Genomic DNA, 22,993 nt, shown 5'->3' with positions numbered 1-22,993 from the left:
ATAATTAACCATGGCGGATATTTGTGAAATCAATTAATTGTGACATCCCTAATACGTAGGCATATGTCATAGGTGGTAACTATGCTATTTTACTGAGTATATAAAGAACAGCCTGAACACATCAAGACCTGAATTCAGCAAAGCGCTGGAAATGTTCACCATGGATTGTGGTCCATGCTAAATCGGTAGTGTCACATTATTGTAGTACATTTTTCAGTGGCATATTCCTGCTGTGAATATCCTATTCCAGTGTTCCCCAGCCCAGTCCTCAAGGACTGGGTTGAGGTTTTGGTTTCAGCTATGCTCTTGCACACCTGACCCAATTAAAGCCCACACATCTTCCTGCACGCCCTGTTCAGGTAGATCTGCTTCAACCAATCAACATGAAGCCCTTAAATGGATCAGGTGGATCAGCCTGATGCTACAATCGTTTAAATTAATTTTTTCTAAATAAAGTTTATAAAAAAAAACCAAAACATTTTTTCTCTCATTAATCTATACCAGGGGTCGGCAACCTATTCCACTCAAAGAGCCATTTGGACCCGTTTCCCACAGTAAAGAAAACACCGGGAGCCACAAACCCCTTTTGACATTTAAAATGAAATAATACTGCATATAAAGTTTTTTTTTTTTTTTTTTTGCCTTTATGCTATGTATAACTAAACAAACCATAATGTGTTGCATTTATGAAATCAATGAACGACTGCAGAGAAAACGAAATTACATTTCTGCATGCAACAAAAATATTTTGAACTCCGAAAAAAAAGACGCTGGGTTGAAGGTTACTTCAAGTAGTAAAATAGAATAGCCTACTCAGTGTCTTTTTGAGTCCTTTTTGTATTTATGAAAAAAAATGCCAAACTTAAATTATCCACCGGCAGCAAACCATCATCCGTCATCCTTTTACTGTCAACCTGCCCCTGGAATGCACGTCATCACGTTGAAATAGCTGTAAACCTGAATAATAAAAGGACTATTTCACTGAACAATGAAAAACATGAATATATGCAAAATAATAGGCAATTAAAATATTTATCATACTTTATGTGATTTCTGCTCCTGAACCTCAGCGCACAGCGTCTGCACATCTGGGGTCCGTTTCACGAAGCAGGTTCAACAAACTCCGAGTCTTACCCCGAACTCTGAGTTGATCTACTCTGATATTACAGGGGAAAACTGCTTGAATGGTAGCCTATTAATTTATTTCATTTAGGTGCAATCCCGCGGGGGAGAAGCGCAGCAGATTAAGATGAAATGTACAGGTAAGACCTGGGCATAATCTCATGCGCGTCTTATAACCATCTCCCGACGAATATTTAATTCTCTGCCAGGGCCGGACTGGGAGATTATTTCAGGCCAGGGGGGGGGGGGGTTGGAAGCCTACACATACAGGATAGCAAACATAGAATTATTGTGTTTTGCATTCACTATAAGAATAATGGAATGATTATATCCCATTTGTTGCACAAAAAAATTAATCTCAAAGGCAGTAAAAAAAATATGGCTTGTAAATCAGTGATTTTAAAACCTCAATCCTTATTTAATTTCAAAACTTTTGAATTTCAAGTCCAGGTCCTACATTTCTACACTGTACGTGTAAAATCTAATCCTCAGTGTTAATTCAACTCTAACTGAGAGTGTACATGGCCTAAAGAACCTCCTACTGAGAAGAACCAGTGTGTTTTAGAAAACTCACTTGCTGAAGCATCACTTTTTTTTGACGGTGCGACAGCGAGGGGGGGGGGCTGAATAACAAGGGCAACTTGAGGCACTTGGCAGCGTCTTCCTCGAGTGCCTTTCTTTTTTTCTCTCTCTCCCTTTCTGCCCCACCTTTCCTCTTTTTTTCCCCGGATTTGGATTGGGGTCCATGGAAAAATTTATTTATCAACTGCAATGTAATCACTAAACCTTTCCTTCCGCCTCCTCCGCTCTCCTCCACAGTCCAACACACTCGCGCGAGTCGCCACACCCCCTCCTATGTTTACAGCGTGCTCTGACTGTTGGGGCGGGTGTTAATCAAAACAAACCAATCACGTCTTGATCTTGTCACAGGCTGCTGGCCTCTGATTGGCCTGGCCTGGCCTGTCCCTCTGTAAGGGACAGGCCAACCGGAGAGCGGACCGGCATGACAGCTGATTGGCCTGGCCGGCGACCTGTCCAAAAAAAAAAAAAAAAAAAAAAAGACAGGCAGGCCAGCAGGCCAGTGACAGGCCGGCGCTTCGGGAATTCTCCCGGTTCTCCCGATGTACAGTCCGGGCCTGTTCTCTGCGCAGTAACACTGCACCTTCATCCACGGGATCGTTGTCGAAAGGACATGCCATGTTCGTGAAAAAAAGTCGCCACCTAACTACTAATGGACTTCCAATAAAAAGCCTACTGACTGTTTTTTTTTCAATTATTATTATTATTTTTTTTTTTTAAATAAAAGACGACAGAACTAATCTGCCATGCCAAAACTCACCTGCTGACTGAATGAATGAGGAAGTTAAATACCGTGTGTGGCTGAAAGAGGGCGGACACAGAGAGAAACTCGAGGTTTCATGAAACTAACCTGGTCCCGACCAGGTTAGTTTTATGGAGTCTGTTACTGCGGTAACTGACCGAGAGCTTAAGTTACATCCCTCTCAGAAACGCAGAGTTTCCCACATTTCAGGGTTAACAGACTCAGAGTTTTCACTAAACCTGCTTTGTGAAACGGACCTCAGGGCTGTGTGCCGTCACCTTCATCTTTACACAGGATCATAACCTGTCATCTGTGAGGCGTGCGTGATGTTTGCTTTTAAGAGCGACAATTTTTTTAACACGTTTTATTTATATGTTACAAGATCACCATAATCTTCAAATTTAGAATTACACTTTAAAAAACGAACGAACTAAAATAAAATACACTTTAATTAAATACTCATTAATTATTTTCAAAAGCCACAGGAAGCCGCATCAGAGGGATGAAAGAGACGCATGCGGCTCCGGAGCCGCGGGTTGCCGACCCCTGACTTAGGTCAATGTGATATTTCAGTTTTTCATATATTTCAAAAATTTCAAAAATTCTGTTTTCACTTCCTCATTATAGGGTACTTAGTGTAGATAAATGAGAGAAAAAATGAATTTAAACGATTGTAGCATCAGACTGCAACATAACAAAAGTGAAAAAAATGGAGGGGGTCTGAATACTTTCTGAATGCACTGTATATTTATCATTATTGTATGTGAGAATGTTTCATTATGTATGTGTCTATATGTGTAGATATGCATTACCATAGGAGGTGACTGTATGTTGCTCTCTTGTAGAAACTCTTCTAGCGTTACCATCTCACTTCCAGGGGAATCTGCACGGATCTTGGTCCTAACCCCACTCCCGCGCTGTGGCTGGGCCCTCTGGGGAGTGTGGTCGTACGGGAGGGTAGAGCTGCGTGACATAGAGTGCTGCGATTTGCTGAGGGTCATGACATCATCACTGGAGAGGCTGGCTGAGCAAGCCTGATGATCTGATGGGTCTTGGGAGAGCATGAGAGATAGAGATAGAAAGAGAGAATGGGTAAGCTTAATTAGTATTACTCACTGAAACTAAATACTACTTAATTGAAACAAACTAAAGGTCCTTGAGCTGCGCTTGCCACTGGGTTCAGCACACATCTGACAAGGTGTTCAAGGGAAGTCATGGAGAAGTAGAAGATGTTTGTCTTTTTGTTGTTGCCAGCAATAACAATGTATCTGTTAAAATACACCTAATATGCCTACTTGGTTGGAAATGTCTTTCCAAGACAGAATTTTCCTCCCCTTGTCTTGATATAAGTGTAAACCTGTGTTGCATTCAGATGCAGACAGTATTATCTTTCCCTCCATTTTGCCTTCTGTGCCTGGCTGGTTGCCTCGTTTCTGTTGGCCACACAGGTATTCAAGGGACGTGCCCACTTTGCTTGGTGCTGTGAAAAGCCTGTGGCGTGGAAGAAGGCTTTGGAAATAATACATTTCAGAGAGCAGTGGTGCCGTTGTAATGTTGTGTCCGGGAGAACAATAAAGTCCAAAACATTATGGTATTGGTTATAAGAAGAGATCCATGAGCCCTCTTTGTTTCCAAACACCAAATGTTTAGTACAAAAAATGGAAAAGCTTTTGTGAACTTCAACTATAGGCTGAATCACAATTGTGTTACAGGATTCAGTGATATAGGGTGGCATATTTGACATCTATGTGAAAATGTTACAGCTTGTTACTTTAAGAGGACTTAAACAAGTCGATGTACCTCTGCAGTTGACAGGTGAATTAGAGCTGGAGGTGATGTGGCTTAGGTCAACTGAGCCTGGACGACCTACTGTGTTACCCTGCTGACCGAACTTGGAGTCAGAGGTTTTGAGGCATGAGTCTTCGTCAAATACCAGGCCTGAAAATACATCAGTAGAGACATATATATGCATGCCTTAATGAATATTAATTTCATCTGAATAAGGGCTCAGGATAATCCTGGTATGATGTGGGTTGTACCTCTTGGCCTGCGGCTAGCGCCTTGTCCCAGTCTGGAGCCTGAACTGTTGGCCAGGCCCAGTGACGAGGCCTGCTGGCTCGGAGTAGAGCTGAGAGCCTTGGGGGTCTGACCTGGGAACAGACAACAGGCTGATCAGAATTATAGCAACAGAAACATTATTACATCACCATTATGGATCAGAACATTCTACATCTTTTGTAGTCCATATTTCATTGTCAGCTACCCTGAAAAATCTCTTCTGTTCTTGTTCTTTAAATCTAAACTTGTAATGGTAAATTGAAGGTGTGGCTAGTAGCATTTTGTTTTTCTCAAAATTAACATCACATAAGCCTTACTGCTGCTACAAAGAGGATGCTGCTACACTGTTTAAATTAAAACACTTAACACACCATGTTTACAATTAATTTGACAGTCTAATGAATTTGCCCAATATGCTCATGAGGCACCAGTTTCATCTTAGAGCATCACAAATTAATAATTCATTACCTTGCCCATGTCCCTCATCTCCATTGACGCTCTCACTGCTGCCTCCTGGAGTGCTGCTGTGATAAAGGCCCCACCCCCTGTCAGTCAAACCTGTGGACCAGTCAGAATGCGGTCAGGCATGATTTTGGACCAATGCTAGACAGACAACAGGATGCACAGTGCTGTGGGAATGCGGGGTTAAAACACTGGGACATGGGTGGGTGTTTGAGTGTGGTTAGTCAGAAACACCTGGGATAGCCAAGCAGGATATTAGGAACTCTGATTTATTCAGACAGACAAAGAGGGACAGCAAAGCAGTTATCAGGCGGACTAGGCCTTCACCTAAAGACAGCTGTGGCCCACTCTATGTTGTTCACCTATGATGTGTTTGATATGCTACAGTTTGACTAATTAGATATTTACTGAACAACTTAACCTCACCTGGCTCTAATGATACATTTTGCTCTCACTAAATATGTTTTTGATGATTTCATTTAACTATATCTATACTATCTGTGTGACCAGATAATCATTTTAGTGTGGGGGAGGATTTCACTCAACAGTAAGTAAATGCTGTCTCCCCCTGCTTTCAGCAGCTGCTAACACACACATTTCATTAGGCTGGGCAGTGGCGGTTCTGCCTATGTTGCCACCCTAGGCGAAATTACTGCCTTGCGCCCTTCCATGTTACTCCTAATCACCTGTAGTGCAGGTGACTGAAACTGGTTATACGTTGTGCACATGAAAGATGACCAATAACAATGCCTTTGGTCATGGTCATGGTCCTACATCGCACTGTGAGAGAGGTTCAAAAATGGCCATTGTCACGGTCTTGTGACCAAAGTAGCCTGGGGCAAAATTCTGTGTCAGATATATAGGATAACCATTTCACAATGTGACTGATGCTACATCTAATAACCAACCAATAGGAATTCAGCATAAAATGATGCAATGATCCAACGATGGAGGTAAAATTAACAAAACAAAATGTTTGGGATTCCAACAAAGAACGACCGAGTCCACATTCTCCATTCTCCGATTCTTCCTTCTTTGGATTTTTCTCCAAACACATTAATACCACTATTGCAAGGGCTCAATTCTTGCTTAGCTTCATTGCTTACTATATAGCATATGCTGGTGATGTTTTCTTGTATAATGTCTTGCGTTGTGTCGATAAGATTCAGTCAGTGTGATCATCATACAGTCTACATACATCAAACTTGATGATGCTGTACCCAAGTTTTTTGGATTGATGTGTGGGTGTGTATGTACCAATGTTAATTTTGACAGCCATTTTAATTTTAGTCTCAGTCTTCTTGACGAAAATGCTTATTAGTCTTAGTCACATTTTAGTCATTGCTGTCCTTAATAGTTTTAGTGTAGTCTTAGTCGACGAAAATTAAAAAGATTTTAGTCAAGCTTTAGTCAACAAAAATTAAGAGTCTTAGTCATTAGTTTGTCATGTGTGTGTGTGTGTGTGTACACACACACACACACACACACGTAAGTCTTAAAAGTTCAAACTAAATGAATCATGCCAATACAGGTAGACTCTCCCATCAATAGAGATGAAATGCAACCATGCAGTACTTAATGATATACTCAGGACTGTACATTACACACATGTAAAACTGATAACAGTGGAATCACTGGTCATTACACAAAGACAGTCAAGAAACAAAACATTCTTTCTTTTCGATTGTGGCTTTATTTCTGAGAACCAGACCTTGACTGTACTGTGCCGCTGTAATAACAAAGATGCATTTGACTATTATAATATAAAACTTAACAGACCTCAGAATATACAACCCAGTCTATATTTACCTGTTTGTTTTAGGTTAGATAAATTTGCTGACTTGTAAGTGCAAGTCCATCACTATCACCCGTGTGTTCCCGTGTTTGTGTGTGCGCAGGCTGCCTGGTAGCCTCGTTTGTACTGTGTCGTTGGACGGATACGCGCGGCGAACACGAGCGCGATCGATGAGGGCTTGTATATCAGCTGTGTTCGCCGACACCGGTCACGGTCGCTACCGCGGTGTGGACTTGTATATCAGCTGTGTTCGCTGCGCGTCTCCGGCGTACACCACAGTGTAAATGAGGCTGTTTGAGGCACATTCTCAACCAAACAAGTCACAGGATGCATTGCTCATATTTTAAGCTTTTGGCAAACAGATTGCACACACAACTGGAGGAAAAAATGCATTCTGAAAGTCCACTACACCACCTACTAACATTTTCGTCCCGTCTCATCTCGTCATGACAAAAATACACACACGTCTCGTTATGTTTCCGTCATCAAAGAGCTATTTTTAGCTCGTCATCATAATCGCTGTCGAAAGTAACACTGGTATGCACACACACACACACACACACACACACACACACACACACAAGCTCTTAAAGCTTGTGTAGGTAACTTTGTAGAATGGACAGAATTTGTCGAAAATTTGAAGTCAGAGCCACACACACACGTGTGGCTCTGATGCCGATGCAGTGTTAGAGTAGGAACTTGCAAGCTGGCCCTTCTGTCATTTTGTACAGGAGTGCAACTATTTACTTTCTGAGGGGTATGCAGACACATTACATTTCATCTTACTCTCTACTTTCTCTCCATCCTCACACCTGAATGACATGAACTTTGTGTTAAGGAGATTTAAAAAATACAGCAGTCAAACCACATATAAAAAACATGAAATTTTAATTTTAAATGATATCCTCATTGAATATCAGTTACTGATTGGATGCTGCATCTGATCAGACTTATCAGATACATCACAGCAGCACTGTAGTGTTATATCCGAGTGAAGACATTTTAACTCAAGTGTATCCCTTCCAAGTTCTATCATTTGTTTTATGATTCACCATCTAGTTAAAAAATGACAACTGTCTGAACAACAAAATAACCACAAACAAGTGACGTCATCAGTGACGTGCCGCTGTTACTGATCGTATCATTTACACATGCACAAACAGCTGTTAAATACAGGAAATGCCGACTCGAAATAATTTTCCCTCCATCGCTTTAGCGCCCCCTCTAACGCGGCGCCCCTATGCGCCGCATATAGTGCATACCAGAGAACGGGCTCTGGTGCATACCCACTTTTTGCGCCACTGATTTTGTACTTACGGTATGCTAAGCTAAGTACCAGAACAATGCTAAGCACAGTTTGTTTGGGGAGAAGTGAGTGCACAGCAGTAGTGCGTGTGTGTGTGCACAAGACGTGATTGGCATTGAGGTAGCAACACCTCCTTGAGATGACTTGATTTGATTTGCACTAAATGGATTTTAACAAATGAGTTGACAGCCCCAGGAGCAACCTGGAAGACTGGATTTTTTTTTTTTTTTTTCCCACAGTCCATTCTCTTTGGCTCAAACCTTCTGAACATAATTGTGATTTATTGAAATAGTTAAAGGAAAAAAGTTATCTACACAAGGTTTAAGTTTCAAAACATCACTTCCCAAATGGAGAGGATTTGCCACCACATCAATACACATTTTGAACAAGGCAAACAAGGTGAATCTGCAGTGTCTAAATCAGGAATGATGGGATGCTTTTCTCCATTGCACCCACACTCAGAGGCTGACAAAACTGGCTGAATTTTCCATTAAATCTTAACTCATGCAGGTTTGAAGATACTGAATATCTACAAAAAAATATCAGCTGTCAGCAGATTCAATCCAAAATCGTTAGTATCTGTCTTTAAACACCCACACTGGTTAAACCCTAACTCCTGGAACTTAAAAACACACTTGTCCCAATGTCCTAACTTGTCCTAATGAAGTTATGCTGATTCTGACAACACAACCCATGGATGGGCAGATGCACATGGCAGACAGGTGGGAAAATGAACAGACACATTGACAGAGGTGGGTAAAAGACACTTGGGCAATATTGTTGTAGCTGTGGTGACTGACTGATGTTGACAGAGGGGGAAGAAGAGAAAACTGCAGCAAAGCAAAAAGATCAGCTCAGAGCCAAACCATCTGAAAGACACTCTGTTCCATCTGTCAAAAAAGCTCTCTCTCTCTCTCTCGCTCTCTCTCTGTCTCACACACAGGTTCAGATATTATTTATACCCACACACAGACACGCATCACACACAGACACCTCAGTGACATGGATGCAGATTCAGGCAAGCTTGGCCAACTTGTAAGCGCAACTTGTGTATCCCATACACATCCATATAAACACTCCTCCATTTTTAAAGGCACAACTTACTGGTAAAAATGGCCATAACATGCGCCATGTATGGGCAGGTGTGATTTGTAACAATGTCTGTAGGATGTGTGTTTTATGTGCATGTATGATATATTTGTGCGCATGTGTGACGTGTCACAATGAGTGTTTCTGAAGAGACAGAGGTGAGGTGCAACAATGATGATGATCAAGAAGATGTGTATGATTAATGCAATGATGATGAGGAGGAAGATGACATTAGAACACTCCGTTGGTGGTCAGCGGCTGGCTAGCGATGAGGTCAGCTGTGATGTCAGTGGAAGACCAGAATCGCAGTCGTCTGGGGAGAGAAAGGGAGGGCCGGATGGAGTGGTGGGGGGAGGAGGAGGAGGGGAGGAGCTTGTCTTGACTTTTGCTGCGGAGAAAATGAAAGCGTTTTGGAGAAGGAGCAGCTGGGAGAGAGACATACATGGGGAGGGGTGGGGGTGGGGGTGCAACATGAGAAGGGATAAATAAAAGAGAGAAAAAAATATAGAGAGAAGGATGGAGAGAATGAGTAAATTAAAGAAAAAGAGTGGTTATGAAGTCATTAAGAATGTGATTACCAGAACAAAACAGTAAATAGATACCATGCAATAGAACCCAGTAATTAGAATAAAACCAGGGAATAGAAGTAAATCAGAAAGTAGTTAGTAAAGTCATGCATTAACAAGTAAAATAGATAGGCATCAGTTCACTCTCAATTGGTACATATTCTTAAGACTTTTCTGTAAAGAACACTCCTGTCCCATCACCCTAATCCTCACTGATGAGGATTCCGTAGCTGCACTCTGTTTGCCCAAATGACATGCCAGAATTTCCTGAATAGAGAGTGAACTGAACAGAGCCCTGAGAATAATTCCATTTAAGAACAGAAACATGTAATAGAAACTAATGAGCTAACAGAATAGAAAAACAGTAAAATCATGCATAAAGGCCTGTTTTCACTATTAGGATTGAATAAATAAAAGGCATGTCACTGATTCTTGGGAATTTGGATAAATCATATCCCACTAAGAAAAATGCTATTTCTGTTGTAAATTTGCAACATTTTAATGAATAAAAAGAATCAAGGGCATAATCAGAGGGTCCTTTGCGCATTTGTAAGGTTCTTTTATAGGTTTATTTTTAATTTTTTATTAATTTAATGATTATATGTTGGCCCATGGCCTACAAAACCAGTTGTCCTCGGATAGGAGATAATCATTTCAACTTGATTAAAACAACAAAAAGTAATAATTTCATTGAATAATATATTTACCACATGAAAGAGTACATCATAATATGTATTAAAAACTACAAACGATGGGTTTTGAACAATATTTACTATTATTTTGTGGTTGCTCAAAATGTGTCCCACATATTCGTCACCACCATCAGATATTTATTTAAAAAATAATAATAAAAAAACTACAAGGTCAATTACATTCCTGAGGAGCCCTTTTCAAACCTTCAGCTCTACTGCATGCTTCAAGACCGCTCAGGCTCCTGGAAGTTTGCTATTTTCTCTTAAATCTCTTCATATTTTTGGACACTGCTACTGTCACAACCATAACATGTCAACACCGTCACTTCTGTATAAAAAATATTAAATTAGATTATGGAATAAATGTATACTTTTTAAGAAGAGGTCTGATGCAGGTAGCAACAGGGCGAAAACAAGCTGGCTAATGTGAACAACTCATGCTTATCATGTGAAAGAGCAGGTTTTTGTCACCACCGTCAGACGTCACCACCGTCAGGTTTTCTGTGTGACGGTGATGACTGAAGTCTGAAAAATGCTTATAACAGTGCTCAGGATTGTTATTTTTTGTACCAAATAGTTAAATAAAGTTGTTAAGCAAGAAGTCATTGACTTGAGTGGTATACATTTTGGAAATGTATGTTTTAATGAGGCGACTGTCACCACCGTCAGATTAGTGTCACCACCGTCAGAGGCAGTTATATTGGTTTTAAATGAATATACGTACAATGTGTTTCTTTGGTGCTGTTGAATTATTAAAGTATTAGTCTCTTTTAATACAAAAATATGTTTTTCAAATTAAAAAAGCATTCCAGTGACGGTGTTGACAAAAACAAAGTAGCCTAATAACTGGAAAAACCCCTATTTTTATGAAAAAAATGCAAAATGAGGAGGTTGCACCGGTACATTGCTGAACAGCCAAGACCTTGGCCTATAATGATATACCTTCAGATTTTGTAATTTAACTCTTTTTTTTCTCAAAATTAAAACCTGTTTTATCCAAATTCCCAAGAATCAGTGATGTATTAGACAGCTGAAACAGTTCCACATACAGAGGAGGAAGCTCAGCAAGAAAAAACAAACTATAGGCTAAAATCAGACCCTTGAAGACATGGATTTCATTTTCAGTTATTATTCTGCATGCTGCAGAGCTCTACTCCATGTTTCTCTCAAAGTATGATGATGTTATGGATATTATACTTACTGTTAGTTCCATCGTCAGCAATGTGCCTGCATGTAATATTATTTACCAACAGAATATCCAAACCTGCTTCATCCCACCCAATTTCAAAACACAACAGTGCTGCAGCTTGTAGGAAAACTAATGTTAACGACTTTATTATGATGATGGAATGTTTTAATGGTTTGAAGTGTCTGAAAGTTCATTTTCATATCATATTTGAATGAATGGTTCCATTGATTGGTTTCCAAACCAATGGCTGGGTAAAAGGGATTAAAATGATATCAGAGTTCTAAAACTCAACTGCTTGCTTTGAGATTAGCAGAAAGATTCGCAGAAACATGAAGTTTATATATGCTGAAGGCACTAAACATGCAGAATCACCGGTGTGGTTCTTTAAATAAACAGACTGTACACCAGGGGGCAAAGCAGAGCAAACAATGAAAGTTGACTGTTGATGTATGTGATAAACTTAATTATGAACTCTAAGCTCACTGGTCCTGAACACTTCCTGATGAGATGTAGTTTTGAAAGATATTGCTTCCAAATAAAGCACAACATGTAAGGCTGTGAAATGTAGCCTCAAACTCTACATCCAGCAAAACAATAGTGTTTTTAGTTAATTGCTGTATCTAAATAAAGCATATTTTAAAGTTATCTTAATATCTAACATGTTGACACAAGCAGATTTGGCTGTCAATGCTGAGGACCGACTACAATTAAGGAGGAATTCCTGTTGTCATTTCAGGTTGCTCACAGCCTATTAGAATAGCTTGGTAGCATTCCTTGCCTCACTCAGTGTCCCATATGAAAAACTGTCCTGTACTCACTGGTGACAACTAAGAGGGCCTAAGAGTTACGAGTCACCAGCAATCTAAATGTTGACTGAGAATGCACCCTGTTTTTTACTGCATTTTTCTTGCTTATTCTCTCCAGATGTTAACACGCTGGGTCTGTGGGGACATAGCAGAGGCTTGTTGTGAAGCTAAGAAACTAATAAAGAGAAAAAGCCATGTCTTGAAGTCTTCTGGTTGAAAAGCACTGAGTTATACATCCATTATTGAACAACTCCAATCAGAACAACATAGTCACTCCCCATTAAAGGCAGGAAACTCATCTGCTCAAGAAACAGCTCACATCGCTCTCTACCCACACTGAATGATTTTCCATCTCAAGTCTCCCCCTTTAAAACCTTTTGAAACTGAGCAAATCCACTTGATTTCATTCAAAAACATGGGGAAAAAGGTAATGTGGAAATCAGCAAGAAATGAAAATGAAAATTTGTGCTCATACCAAAAAAGTAAAAAAAAAAAAAACAAAAAACAAAAACACCCCCAAATATTAGAATTTTCTCCATAAATAGAATATTACCATAAAACACAAAAAATGATCAGAAATTTGTAATAATTTGTAACAAGTAATTTTAAAAACAATCAGCTAAAAAAAAACTACAAAATTATCAAAATAAACAATTAAATAAATAATAAAAAATACTATTTTTTTCCTCACCAAACAATTAGTCTATTCTTACATTCTCATTCTGTATTCATAGGAGCAGTATAAAGGCTCAGTGGTCCAACCCCTTTTGGTGGCTTGCAAGGATTGAAGTTTATTTTATTGCTGTATCAAGGTTATTATTATGGACCAAAGCTACAGCTTTGGTGAATGTGGAACTGCTGAAAATGTAAAATACAGGAACTAATCCTCTAACTTCAAAAACCTCAGTTTCATTTAAAGTTGACCATGTATAAAGATAAAAAAAAAAAGCATAGATGTCCAAAGACAGTGTGATCTGTTCTAATCCGGCTGGCCTGGGATCAGATCCTTCCACAGCCTTCTCTCTGTGTGTTCTCCCCTTTTCTGCAGTTCTCTACAACTTCATAGAGGACAAACTAATGGCAGTGGAGAGAACAACAGTCCACTTAAATTGTATGATTCTGCAAATTATGTAATTAAATAGGATGTGGAAGGAAGGATGTTGACTCTGATTGCCTTAGCACGTACAACTGAAATAATTTCTACTGTTAGAACTGAATGCAGTAAATTCTGCCTTAGCACACAAAGGAGTCGGTTATGTAGTGGTCTACACCGCCCTCTAGTGAAGTAAACAGGAAATTCAACTGAACTAAAATCTACCTATTCTTTAACATTAACAGTTTTTGGAACCAGAATATACGTGATATACATTTATTTGGCACATGTAGCATGTATAACTAATAGCATATTTTAATGTAGAAGAGCAGAGTTTGCAAAGTTCTTTACAGAGAGACTGGAAAACAAAGATAAATGGAAGAGATCAAAATAAAAAAAAAAAAAAAAAAAAAAAAAAAAAAAAAAAAAAAAAGCAATCTACTACCCTTTGATATTAAAAACCCTGTTGGGATGGGATTCTGTTTCAGGACGGTGTGCTCAGTGTTAACACAGCACTGCTGTAATGCTAATGGGTAAAATAACTGTCATCAGTCTCTGAAAGGAGAGGGCAGCCAGTAAAATGAGAAAGTCCAAAACCTTGGCTTGTAAGACCAACAGTTTTTTGGGGATTTCAGTTTGGAGTATCAAGTCATTTTCACTGGGCGTGTTACAGGAGGGACAAGAGTGCAAGCATGCACAGTCCTGACATGGGAGATTCAGACATGACTAAAATGACAGACGTGCTCCAGCAATGTTTACACTGCCCACCTCCTACCACCTGCTGGGCAAAATAACTCCATATCAACTGACCTTGGTTGAAAATAAACACATAGCTCCTTTTATTGTCTTACCTCGGCTGATGGGTGTGAGAGCTGGAGACTGGGTTCCCAGGCTGGCGTTGGCAGGGGTGTGGTTGTTGTAGTTGCTATGGGCATGGCCGCTGTCCGGCATGTCACCTCCTGTGCGTGGGGGAAGTGGCGGTGGAGCGTCCGGTGGCAGGAGGAGGGCGGGCGGGGAAGGCAGGGGGATGTCCAGGGCGTTCTTGGCTCTCTCTCTTTCTCTCTCTTTGCCCCCGTCCTTGTCTCGGTCGCACCCTCTCTCCCTGCTGCTCTCCTTTCGAGGTTTGATCAATTTGGCCAAAGCCTTGGCTCCTGCCCACTGACTCCTCCTGTTGTTACAAAAAAAAAAACAACAAAAAAAAAAACATTGTCCATCATATCATAATCAAGCATAACTGTTATACAATAAATCAGAGACTGACTAATCAAAAATCTAATCTGTCTCAGTCAGTTTCAGGGGCCTCATTCACGCTGACAAGAACAAAAGTGAAAAACTTTGGCAGAGGACCAAACAATATGGTAAAAAAAAAAAATCATATTGCAACTATTTTGACAGATACTGAAAATGATATGCTTCACTACTTTCTTGGAAATTATCATTCTGCATTATTTTCACTGAGAAAACTATTAAAACCATAATGATGTGACACAAACAAGCATATTTTCTTACATCTGCAGGGCATGATTTGTTAAGTGTCTATAGCACCACAATACTTAAATCATACTGTAACACATTTTACCTTGATCAAGAAACTGCAGCTTCTGCGATTTGGATACTGCACTTGTTTCGTTAATATTTTGCTTAATTGTTCAGCCCTATTTTGGTATGAAAATAGTCATCTTAGTCAAATAAAGAATATCAGCCCAAAAGTATATCTTTGAGAGGCTTTAATGGGGGGAAGAGCTGATGACTGACAAAGTGTGCATTAAGGGGAAAATTCATCCATTTTGAAAAACAGGCTTTAAAAATCCTGCTACACATCATGAAAACTCCTTCCTTTTTTGACAATTTGAGTGGATTAAGACAATTATTTTTAAGTACACCTCAATGGCAGGAGGCTAACAGCTAGCATTTGGAGGATCCAGCCAGTATCCAGCACTCAGTAACACTGAGAGGAAGATAGAGTAGTGCTATCTTCTGGTCCTACCTAACAGCAGGTGGGAAGTGAAATAATATTACATTATTCAAATGGGTGAAGTCTCCCTTTACAGTTGGTGGAAAAGCAGCAAATCACTACAACATATGGCTATTCTACATTTCACGTGAAAACACAAAAGAATTGATGGTAAAAGAGTTACTTTTTAGGTGTGGGATCATAGAACTTGTACTGGTCCATGATTTTTTCTTCCAGTTTCTCCTTCTGACGTCGCAGAGCATTCAGCTTATCACTGAGAGAGAGAGAGAGAGAGAAACAGAGACAAGGACATCTGAGCTCTCTTTGAACTTGACACCAAATAACCTGGGTATCTGTGTTTCTATCTAACCATCTTTCAGACATGTGCAGGGTATGTTCCTGTCTGTGTACAGTATCTAGTTACATGTAGAGTTTCTGCTCTTGGTGGTAGAGCTCTTTGCTCTCCATGCTCCTCTCCAGCAGAGTGTGGTTCTGCTGATTCAGCAGGTTGATCTGACTGAGGAGGTGGTGGTTTTCCTCTTCAAGGTTCCCCTTCAGTCGACTCAGCAGCTACACACACACACACACACACACACACACACAGAGAGAAAAGTGTCACAAAAGTATTGGGAGAGTCTTCTTGTACTGTTGATGTACTGTATTAACTTCCAATAAGAAAATGTTCCATAGTCTGTAGTATGTTCCATAATAAACTACAAAAGCTCATTTACCTCACAGTGGTTGTCCAGTTTGGTCATAGCTAGATCCAAACCCTGGTGTTGCTCCATTAGCGTATCATATCTCGCCATCCAGCGGCTCACTTCCAGCTGGGAGGAGCTTAGTGAGTTCTTCAGCTCATTGGCCCGCTGCTGGAGCCCCTCCCACTGCTCTGACAATTGTGAATGACTCTCAGTCACCCTAGAGGGAGGAAGGCAAGGAAGGAAGGCAAGAGGAAAGACTTTTAAAATAACTACAAGATTGGCTGCACCCATTATTGATGGATGTTAATCACTGAAGTCATTTTATGGATTTTTTTCTGTTTATTTTTAATTAATGCTTAAGAATTTTCAGGGCGGCACGGTGGTGCAGTGGTTAGCACTGTCACTCCGGTTTCCTCCCACCGTCCAAAGATGCATAGTGGGGCGGCTTAGCTCAATATATCACAACAATCGTTCATTTTGTGATAAAAGCACCAAATTTGGTAGATGTGTTGGTGGATATATTTCAAACAAATCTGGATATTGGGCCATCACAAAAGCGCCCCCTAGTGGCCATAGCAGGCATTTGATTTGTTAAAATGAATAAAAATATAAAAATGATTCATTAAAATATTTAAAAAATGTAAATACATATTAAATTAAGAAAAAATACAGTTATACACACTCAGTTTCTCAAACACTTTCTGCCCCCCCCACCACAACCACCACTGCAAGCCAGCTAGCCAATGAGCTGGCTAGCATATATTCAGGACCGAAAATTGAAAAAAGCCCCTTAGGAAACAACATGGAAGGCATTTTTGAGGAAAAACACTTTATCTGTTGTTTCTGTCTGATTATTTAATGCTGAATCCATTTCTGCTGTATGCCAAGCTGTAAAAGTTACAATTTAGTCATAATTATTGATTAATTAGCATAATTATTGATTAGTCGCCCAAAGTCAGAAATGGCTATCAGTTTCCTATTTGTCAATATTCTATATATGATTGTTTGGTATCATTGTAAAGGGGACCTTCTCAGCTTTCATTTAAGCCCATGGGTGTCTCTTTCTGACAAACACAGAGGTCACATGACCTCCTTAAACCATAAATTACACACATTTTCCCACATTTTTCGCCTAAACTATATAGTTTCTTTTATCCCTGTGGGATCAAGGGATATCAAGGACCCAAAAGACAACATCCACAATACCTAATGGACTTTGAGGATTCAGGAAATGTATGATATACCCACACTATTTCTTTGTGAGAGGCTATTGTGAGCCTTAAAATAGCAGTAACTGACTCAGGCCCATTCACCTCCATTCATTCTCCAGCATTACATAAAAATGACCTTCATCAATTGTTTACTGTAGATATAATGATATTATTACTAATACAAATGTAATAATAATCAAAGGCCAGGTAGACATTTTTCATCAATTTAATTAATTAGTAAAAATTAACTGAACGTGGCCACTAATTATTACAAATATGGATGATAATGATTGGATCAAAATAGTAGTGCATTACAATTTTTTTTGTGATCACATTTTTTCTTCTTCAGTGCATTACATATTCATGCAAAGGTCACTTGACTTTCAGCACTGACAAGACCTACTGGAATGTGTTTAGGCAGCCCAGTGATCTACTCAACAGGCTTGGTGAAGGTCCCGAGGTGAATGACTCCACCATCATGGATGCAGAAGTGTTCTTCTGCAAATTATATGGTGCAGTCAACACAAACAACATCAGTGAAGTCCGTTTGGGCATGTTTGTCAAGAGCATGACCATAGAGAGACTGCCACCCACCAGAGATGCTCTGAACTTTCACATCCAGCGTGTTCACTTCCAGACTTTGGTCTGGCGGCAGGCCCACTTGCAGTACCCGGTGCTCCCACCCCCTGAAAATATGGGATGGAAGATGGAGGACAATGCGCTTGTTCCTGAACTCATGTCACTGCCTGCAGTTCCAGATGCCTGTGAGGAGCTAGTGACCTGTGGCTGCACAACTGGATGCCAAACCCATGCACTACATCTTGTCAGTGCCGAAAGTCAAGTGACCTTTGCATGAATATGTAATGCACTGAAGAAGAAAAAATGTGATCACAAAAAAATTGTAATGCACTACTGTTTTGATCCAATCATTATCATCCATATTTGTAATAATTAGTGGCCACGTTCAGTTAATTTTTACTAATTAATTAAATTGATGAAAAATGTCTACCTGGCCTTTGATTATTATTACAATTGTATTAGTAATAATATCATTATATCTACTGTAAACAATTGGTGAGGTTGTTTTTACGTAATGCTGGAGAATGAATGGAGGTGAATGGGCCTGAGTCGATTACTGCTATTTTAAGGCTCACAATAGCCTCTCACAAAGAAATAGTGTGGGTATATCATACATTTCCTGAATCCTCAAAGTCCATTAGGTATTGTGGATGTTGTCTTTTGGGTCCTTGATATCCCTTGATCCCACAGGGATAAAAGAAACTATATAGTTTAGGCGAAAAATGTGGGAAAATGTGTGTAATATGGTTTAAGGAGGTCATGTGACCTCTGTGTTTGTCAGAAAGAGACACCCATGGGCTTAAATGAAAGCTGAGAAGGTCCCCTTTACAATGATACCAAACAATCATATATAGAATATTGACAAATAGGAAACTGATAGCCATTTCTGACTTTGGGCGACTAATCAATAATTATGCTAATTAATCAATAATTATGACTAAATTGTAACTTTTACAGCTTGGCATACAGCAGAAATGGATTCAGCATTAAATAATCAGACAGAAACAACAGATAAAGTGTTTTTCCTCAAAAATGCCTTCCATGTTGTTTCCTAAGGGGCTTTTTTCAATTTTCGGTCCTGAATATATGCTAGCCAGCTCGTTGGCTAGCTGGCTTGCAGTGGTGGTTGTGGTCGGGGGGGGCAGAAAGTGTTTGAGAAACTGAGTGTGTATAACTGTATTTTTTCTTAATTTAATGTGTATTTACATTTTTTAAATATTTTAATGAATCATTTTTATATTTTTATTCATTTTAACAAATCAAATGCCTGCTATGGCCACTAGGGGGCGCTTTTGTGATGGCCCAATATCCAGATTTGTTTGAAATATATCCACCAACACATCTACCAAATTTGGTGCTTTTATCACAAAATGAACGATAGTTTAGCTATGCCGCCCCACTAGCAGGTTAGGTGAATTGGAGAAGCTAAATTGCCCCTAGGTGTGATTGTGTGTGTGGATGTCTGTGTTTGTCTGTCTGCCCTGCGATGGACTGGCGACCTGTCCAGGGTGTTTCACTGCCTTTCGCCCTATGTGCGCTGGGATAGGCTCCAGCAACCCTTGTGAGGATAAGCGCTTTAGAAGATGAATGAATGAATTTTCAATTTGCAGTAGCCGTGAAGTCATGAAATTGAAATGAATGCCATGCCACCATGAAAAGCAATAGAAAAGTGGTGAAAACACATGATCTACTTGTTCAAAACTTCGTAGCTCTTAAAGATGATTATGTACATAGCGTAGAGCAAGCCAACTGGACTGACAGTAGATTTCAGAAGACATTTTGCTTCTCCTCCAAGAAGCTTCTTCAGTTCTGTTGACTGGCAAAAACTCCCAGGTATTTAACCTCATGTGAGGTCGTTGTGAGGGTCATCGATACCACTGCTGTGAAAGGTGTTAATGATAATCGTCGAGAGTTGTTAGGGTCACATGGTGTCATAAGTGGTTGACTGTTATCCCATGAAGTCACAGGAGGTGGGTGTTTCAATCTCCTGGGGAGAGATGAAAGGACAGTATTGTAGATGGGGGATAGGTGGTGTCTGAGGCCCACTCCTCGGTTAAGTGATGGCTTCTCTACTTTGACAAAGATGGCCTCCTTCACTCCTCTTTCAAACCACCTGTCCTCCTTGTCCTGAATCTGTACATTATGGTCTTCAAAAGTGTGTCCCTTGTCTTTTAGGTGTAAGTAAACTGCAGAGTCCTGAGCTGAGAAGCTTGCCCTCCTGTGTTGGGCCATGTGTCTGTATAATGGTTGCTTAGTTTCTCCAATGTATAATTCTGTGCAATCCTCGCTACATTGGACTGCATACACCAGATTGCTTCTCTTTTGTTTTGGAGTGCAGTCTTTCGGGTGGATCAGTTTCTGCCTTAAAGTATTGTTGGGTTTGAAAAATACAGGGATGCGGTGTTTGTTAAAGATCCTCCTGCGTTTCTCTGATACTCCGGCCACATAAGGTATGACAATGTTGCGTCTGGGCTCATTTTCCTCCCCTTCAGTGGTGCTGTCCTTCTTCCTGGTTCTTGTGGCTGTTTTCACAAAGGTCCAGTTAGGATATCCACATGCTTGCAGTGCCACTTGCCATGAAAACATCCCTTCCCTGCAGGAGTAGAGTACTGAACATTGTCAGAGACCCCTCTCACCTGCTCCACAAATACATCAGGCAAACGGTTCCAAAATGCGCAACAGCTTCCTCCAGAAAGCTGTTAGACTTTTAAACTGCTGACTTTACCCATCACTCGGGGATCCCAAGTGAGAAACGCTATCTCATTTTGTGTGCACTACTGCTGTATGTGCAGCTTAATGACAATAAAACTTGATTTGATTTGATCTTTAATTTGATCTTGATTTGACTGTGTCGTGTTGATAAAACAGTTGGTGCTGAAATGAGCCCAACAGACGAGCAAATTTGGACTGAAACCCTGTGGGACCCGTGAAACCTGGACCCTGAGTGTGATGTTATACGACTGTATGATCCCGAACCACCTCAAATCCGTTTATTACAAGATGTTTCAGAATGGTAAGTTATTTTTGTTAAATATGTTGTGAACTTGTTGCCCTGGAGGGGTACTGGCTAAGTTCGCTAGCTTGGTAGCTTGTTGGTCGGGGAGCTGAGGCTAACTGGCTAAGTTCGCTAGCTTGGTAGCTGGTTGCCTGGGGACGCAGGCACTGTGGTCGGAGTCACTGACATCACGAAAGACACTGACATCATAACTTCAAGGAAGTGCAATCCACTCGTTTTACAGGGACAGTTTCAAAAAACGGGCTGTGTGCACTTCTCCATTTATCACAGGTGAAATGCATGGGACAGTATTTATGTGGCCCCAAGACCTTCCCTATCACGCAAAAACAACGGAAATTGCATTTTTCAGGCCATGGGGCCTTTAAGAAAATATCTCTAACTTTTTCTTAATAAGATATTCCAGCTAATATTGAGCTAGATTTAACCAGTAACAAGGTACGAAAATATTTTGCATAATATCCCAGCAGAGGAAGAATATTTCTCTCCTTATTTTAAGATTAAGACCACTTGCACAACTTCTCAATTTAAGAATCTTACGAAATGACACCAATTCAAGTTTGTTCATCTATTTTTATTCACTGACAATGAGAGCTGCTGCATCACATTTCATATTATTACTATTAAGAGAAGAGTCTGGTCTACACAACCCACAGAGAGCAAAATATGAATAGGAATGACTGTGCTGAACAAAAACTGCATAGCTCACAAACATGACAAAAATTGAAAATACAGTTTAACATGACTGTTGTCATGTTATATATTATCTACTGTGTGTATAAGACACACAGTAGATGACATGCACAGTTGATAGTAGTTGATAGTAGTTTGAGGACATTTTCTGATCTAAATACAAATAATGGTTTTTAGAAATTAGACATTCTGAAACACTGTCTGATAGGGGTGTAACAGTACATGAATTCATATTGAAAATTTTCGGTACAGGGCGTTGGGTTCGGTTAGAGTTCTCATATTCTGCCCGAACCCGACCCGACCCCCCCCTCGGGTCGGGCCTAAAATTTACGTGAATTGGGCGGGCGGTTCGGTACAGAGGTGTGCAGCACGGGTGAGTTACCACACGAGTATAATAGGTGGCGGAGCATAAGTTTTGTTTTCATTTATCCATATCCACCTCCAGGTACACGTGCGAAACAGTAGAGGGCAGCAGTACGTCGTGGAAGTGTCTAGTCTCTGGAAGAAGAAGCATAATAAACTACAGCTGAAGCATGACTTGAAGCCTGAGCACTGATGTCATGGCTACGGCTATGCTACCGAAACCGGCACTAGCGAGAAACTCGAGTCCCTTGTCGTTAAAATCTCATGTTTAGGAACACTTCGGCTTCCTGGTCAAATATTGCAACGGACGAAGACAAGTGGATAAAACGAAGGCAGTGTGCTGACATTGCTCAGCTGAGATCGGGTACGTTCATGGCAACACGACAAACATGCTATTTCATTTGAAACAGCGTCATCCGAGTGTGAATATCTCTGGTACAAGACAAAAAAAACACCCTAGTGCAAACGCAGCTGACTATGGCATTCAAGCAGCCTCTCCCTAGCAATTCAGATCGGGCCAAAGCTATAACAACTGCCATCGGAGTTTTTATAAATAAATATTTTATATTGTGGTTATTTGAGAATATTTTATTTATTGGAAAACTTATTTTATTTTATATATATTTTTGTTTAATGGAATGTTACCCTGTGTTTATTTATTATGTTATGCTGCTGGAATATTTAGGGCCCGAGCACTGGAACAGTGCGAAGCCCTATTGTTTCTGCTTCGTTTTTTTTTTTTTTTCTTCGTTTTTATTATTATCACATCTAAATAAACCTTAATTTGACCCCCTAAACATGCTCCAAAACTCACCAAATTCGGCACACAGGCCAGTTCTGGCGAAAAATTTGATAAAATGGACATACGGACCCCCTAAGTGCAAAAATGGGCTCGGTGGCGCCACCTAGGCACACAAAGGCAGCCGCTGCGGCCCACAGGAATGTGATAGAAACACCAAACCAACGCCAAAATGTAGATC

The 22,993-nt window shown here is 40.2% G+C and overlaps 1 protein-coding gene across 3 annotated transcripts in view; it reads right to left on the bottom strand.

The window, feature by feature from the left end:
* ccdc88c (coiled-coil domain containing 88C) overlaps positions 1-22,993 on the bottom strand; it is a 104,097-nt gene that overhangs the window by 7,577 nt on the left and 73,527 nt on the right. For 2 of the 3 annotated variants that reach the window (XM_030082060.1, XM_030082059.1), the window contains exons 23-30: positions 16,185-16,371; positions 15,878-16,023; positions 15,638-15,727; positions 14,351-14,667; positions 4,970-5,059; positions 4,483-4,593; positions 4,244-4,381; positions 3,256-3,494 (exon numbers count right to left, since the gene is read on the bottom strand). In XM_030082060.1, coding sequence (XP_029937920.1) covers positions 3,256-3,494; positions 4,244-4,381; positions 4,483-4,593; positions 4,970-5,059; positions 14,351-14,667; positions 15,638-15,727; positions 15,878-16,023; positions 16,185-16,371 — 1,318 coding nt within the window. Of the gene's footprint in view, positions 1-3,255; positions 3,495-4,243; positions 4,382-4,482; positions 4,594-4,969; positions 5,060-8,068; positions 9,579-14,350; positions 14,668-15,637; positions 15,728-15,877; positions 16,024-16,184; positions 16,372-22,993 lie in introns of those variants that run through there. The other variant, XM_030082061.1, reaches the window with a different exon arrangement.

This window comes from Myripristis murdjan, chromosome 22, assembly GCF_902150065.1.
Source record: "Myripristis murdjan chromosome 22, fMyrMur1.1, whole genome shotgun sequence".
Classification (NCBI taxonomy): domain Eukaryota; kingdom Metazoa; phylum Chordata; class Actinopteri; order Holocentriformes; family Holocentridae; genus Myripristis; species Myripristis murdjan.
This window is presented reverse-complemented; position numbering and strand designations above follow the sequence as displayed.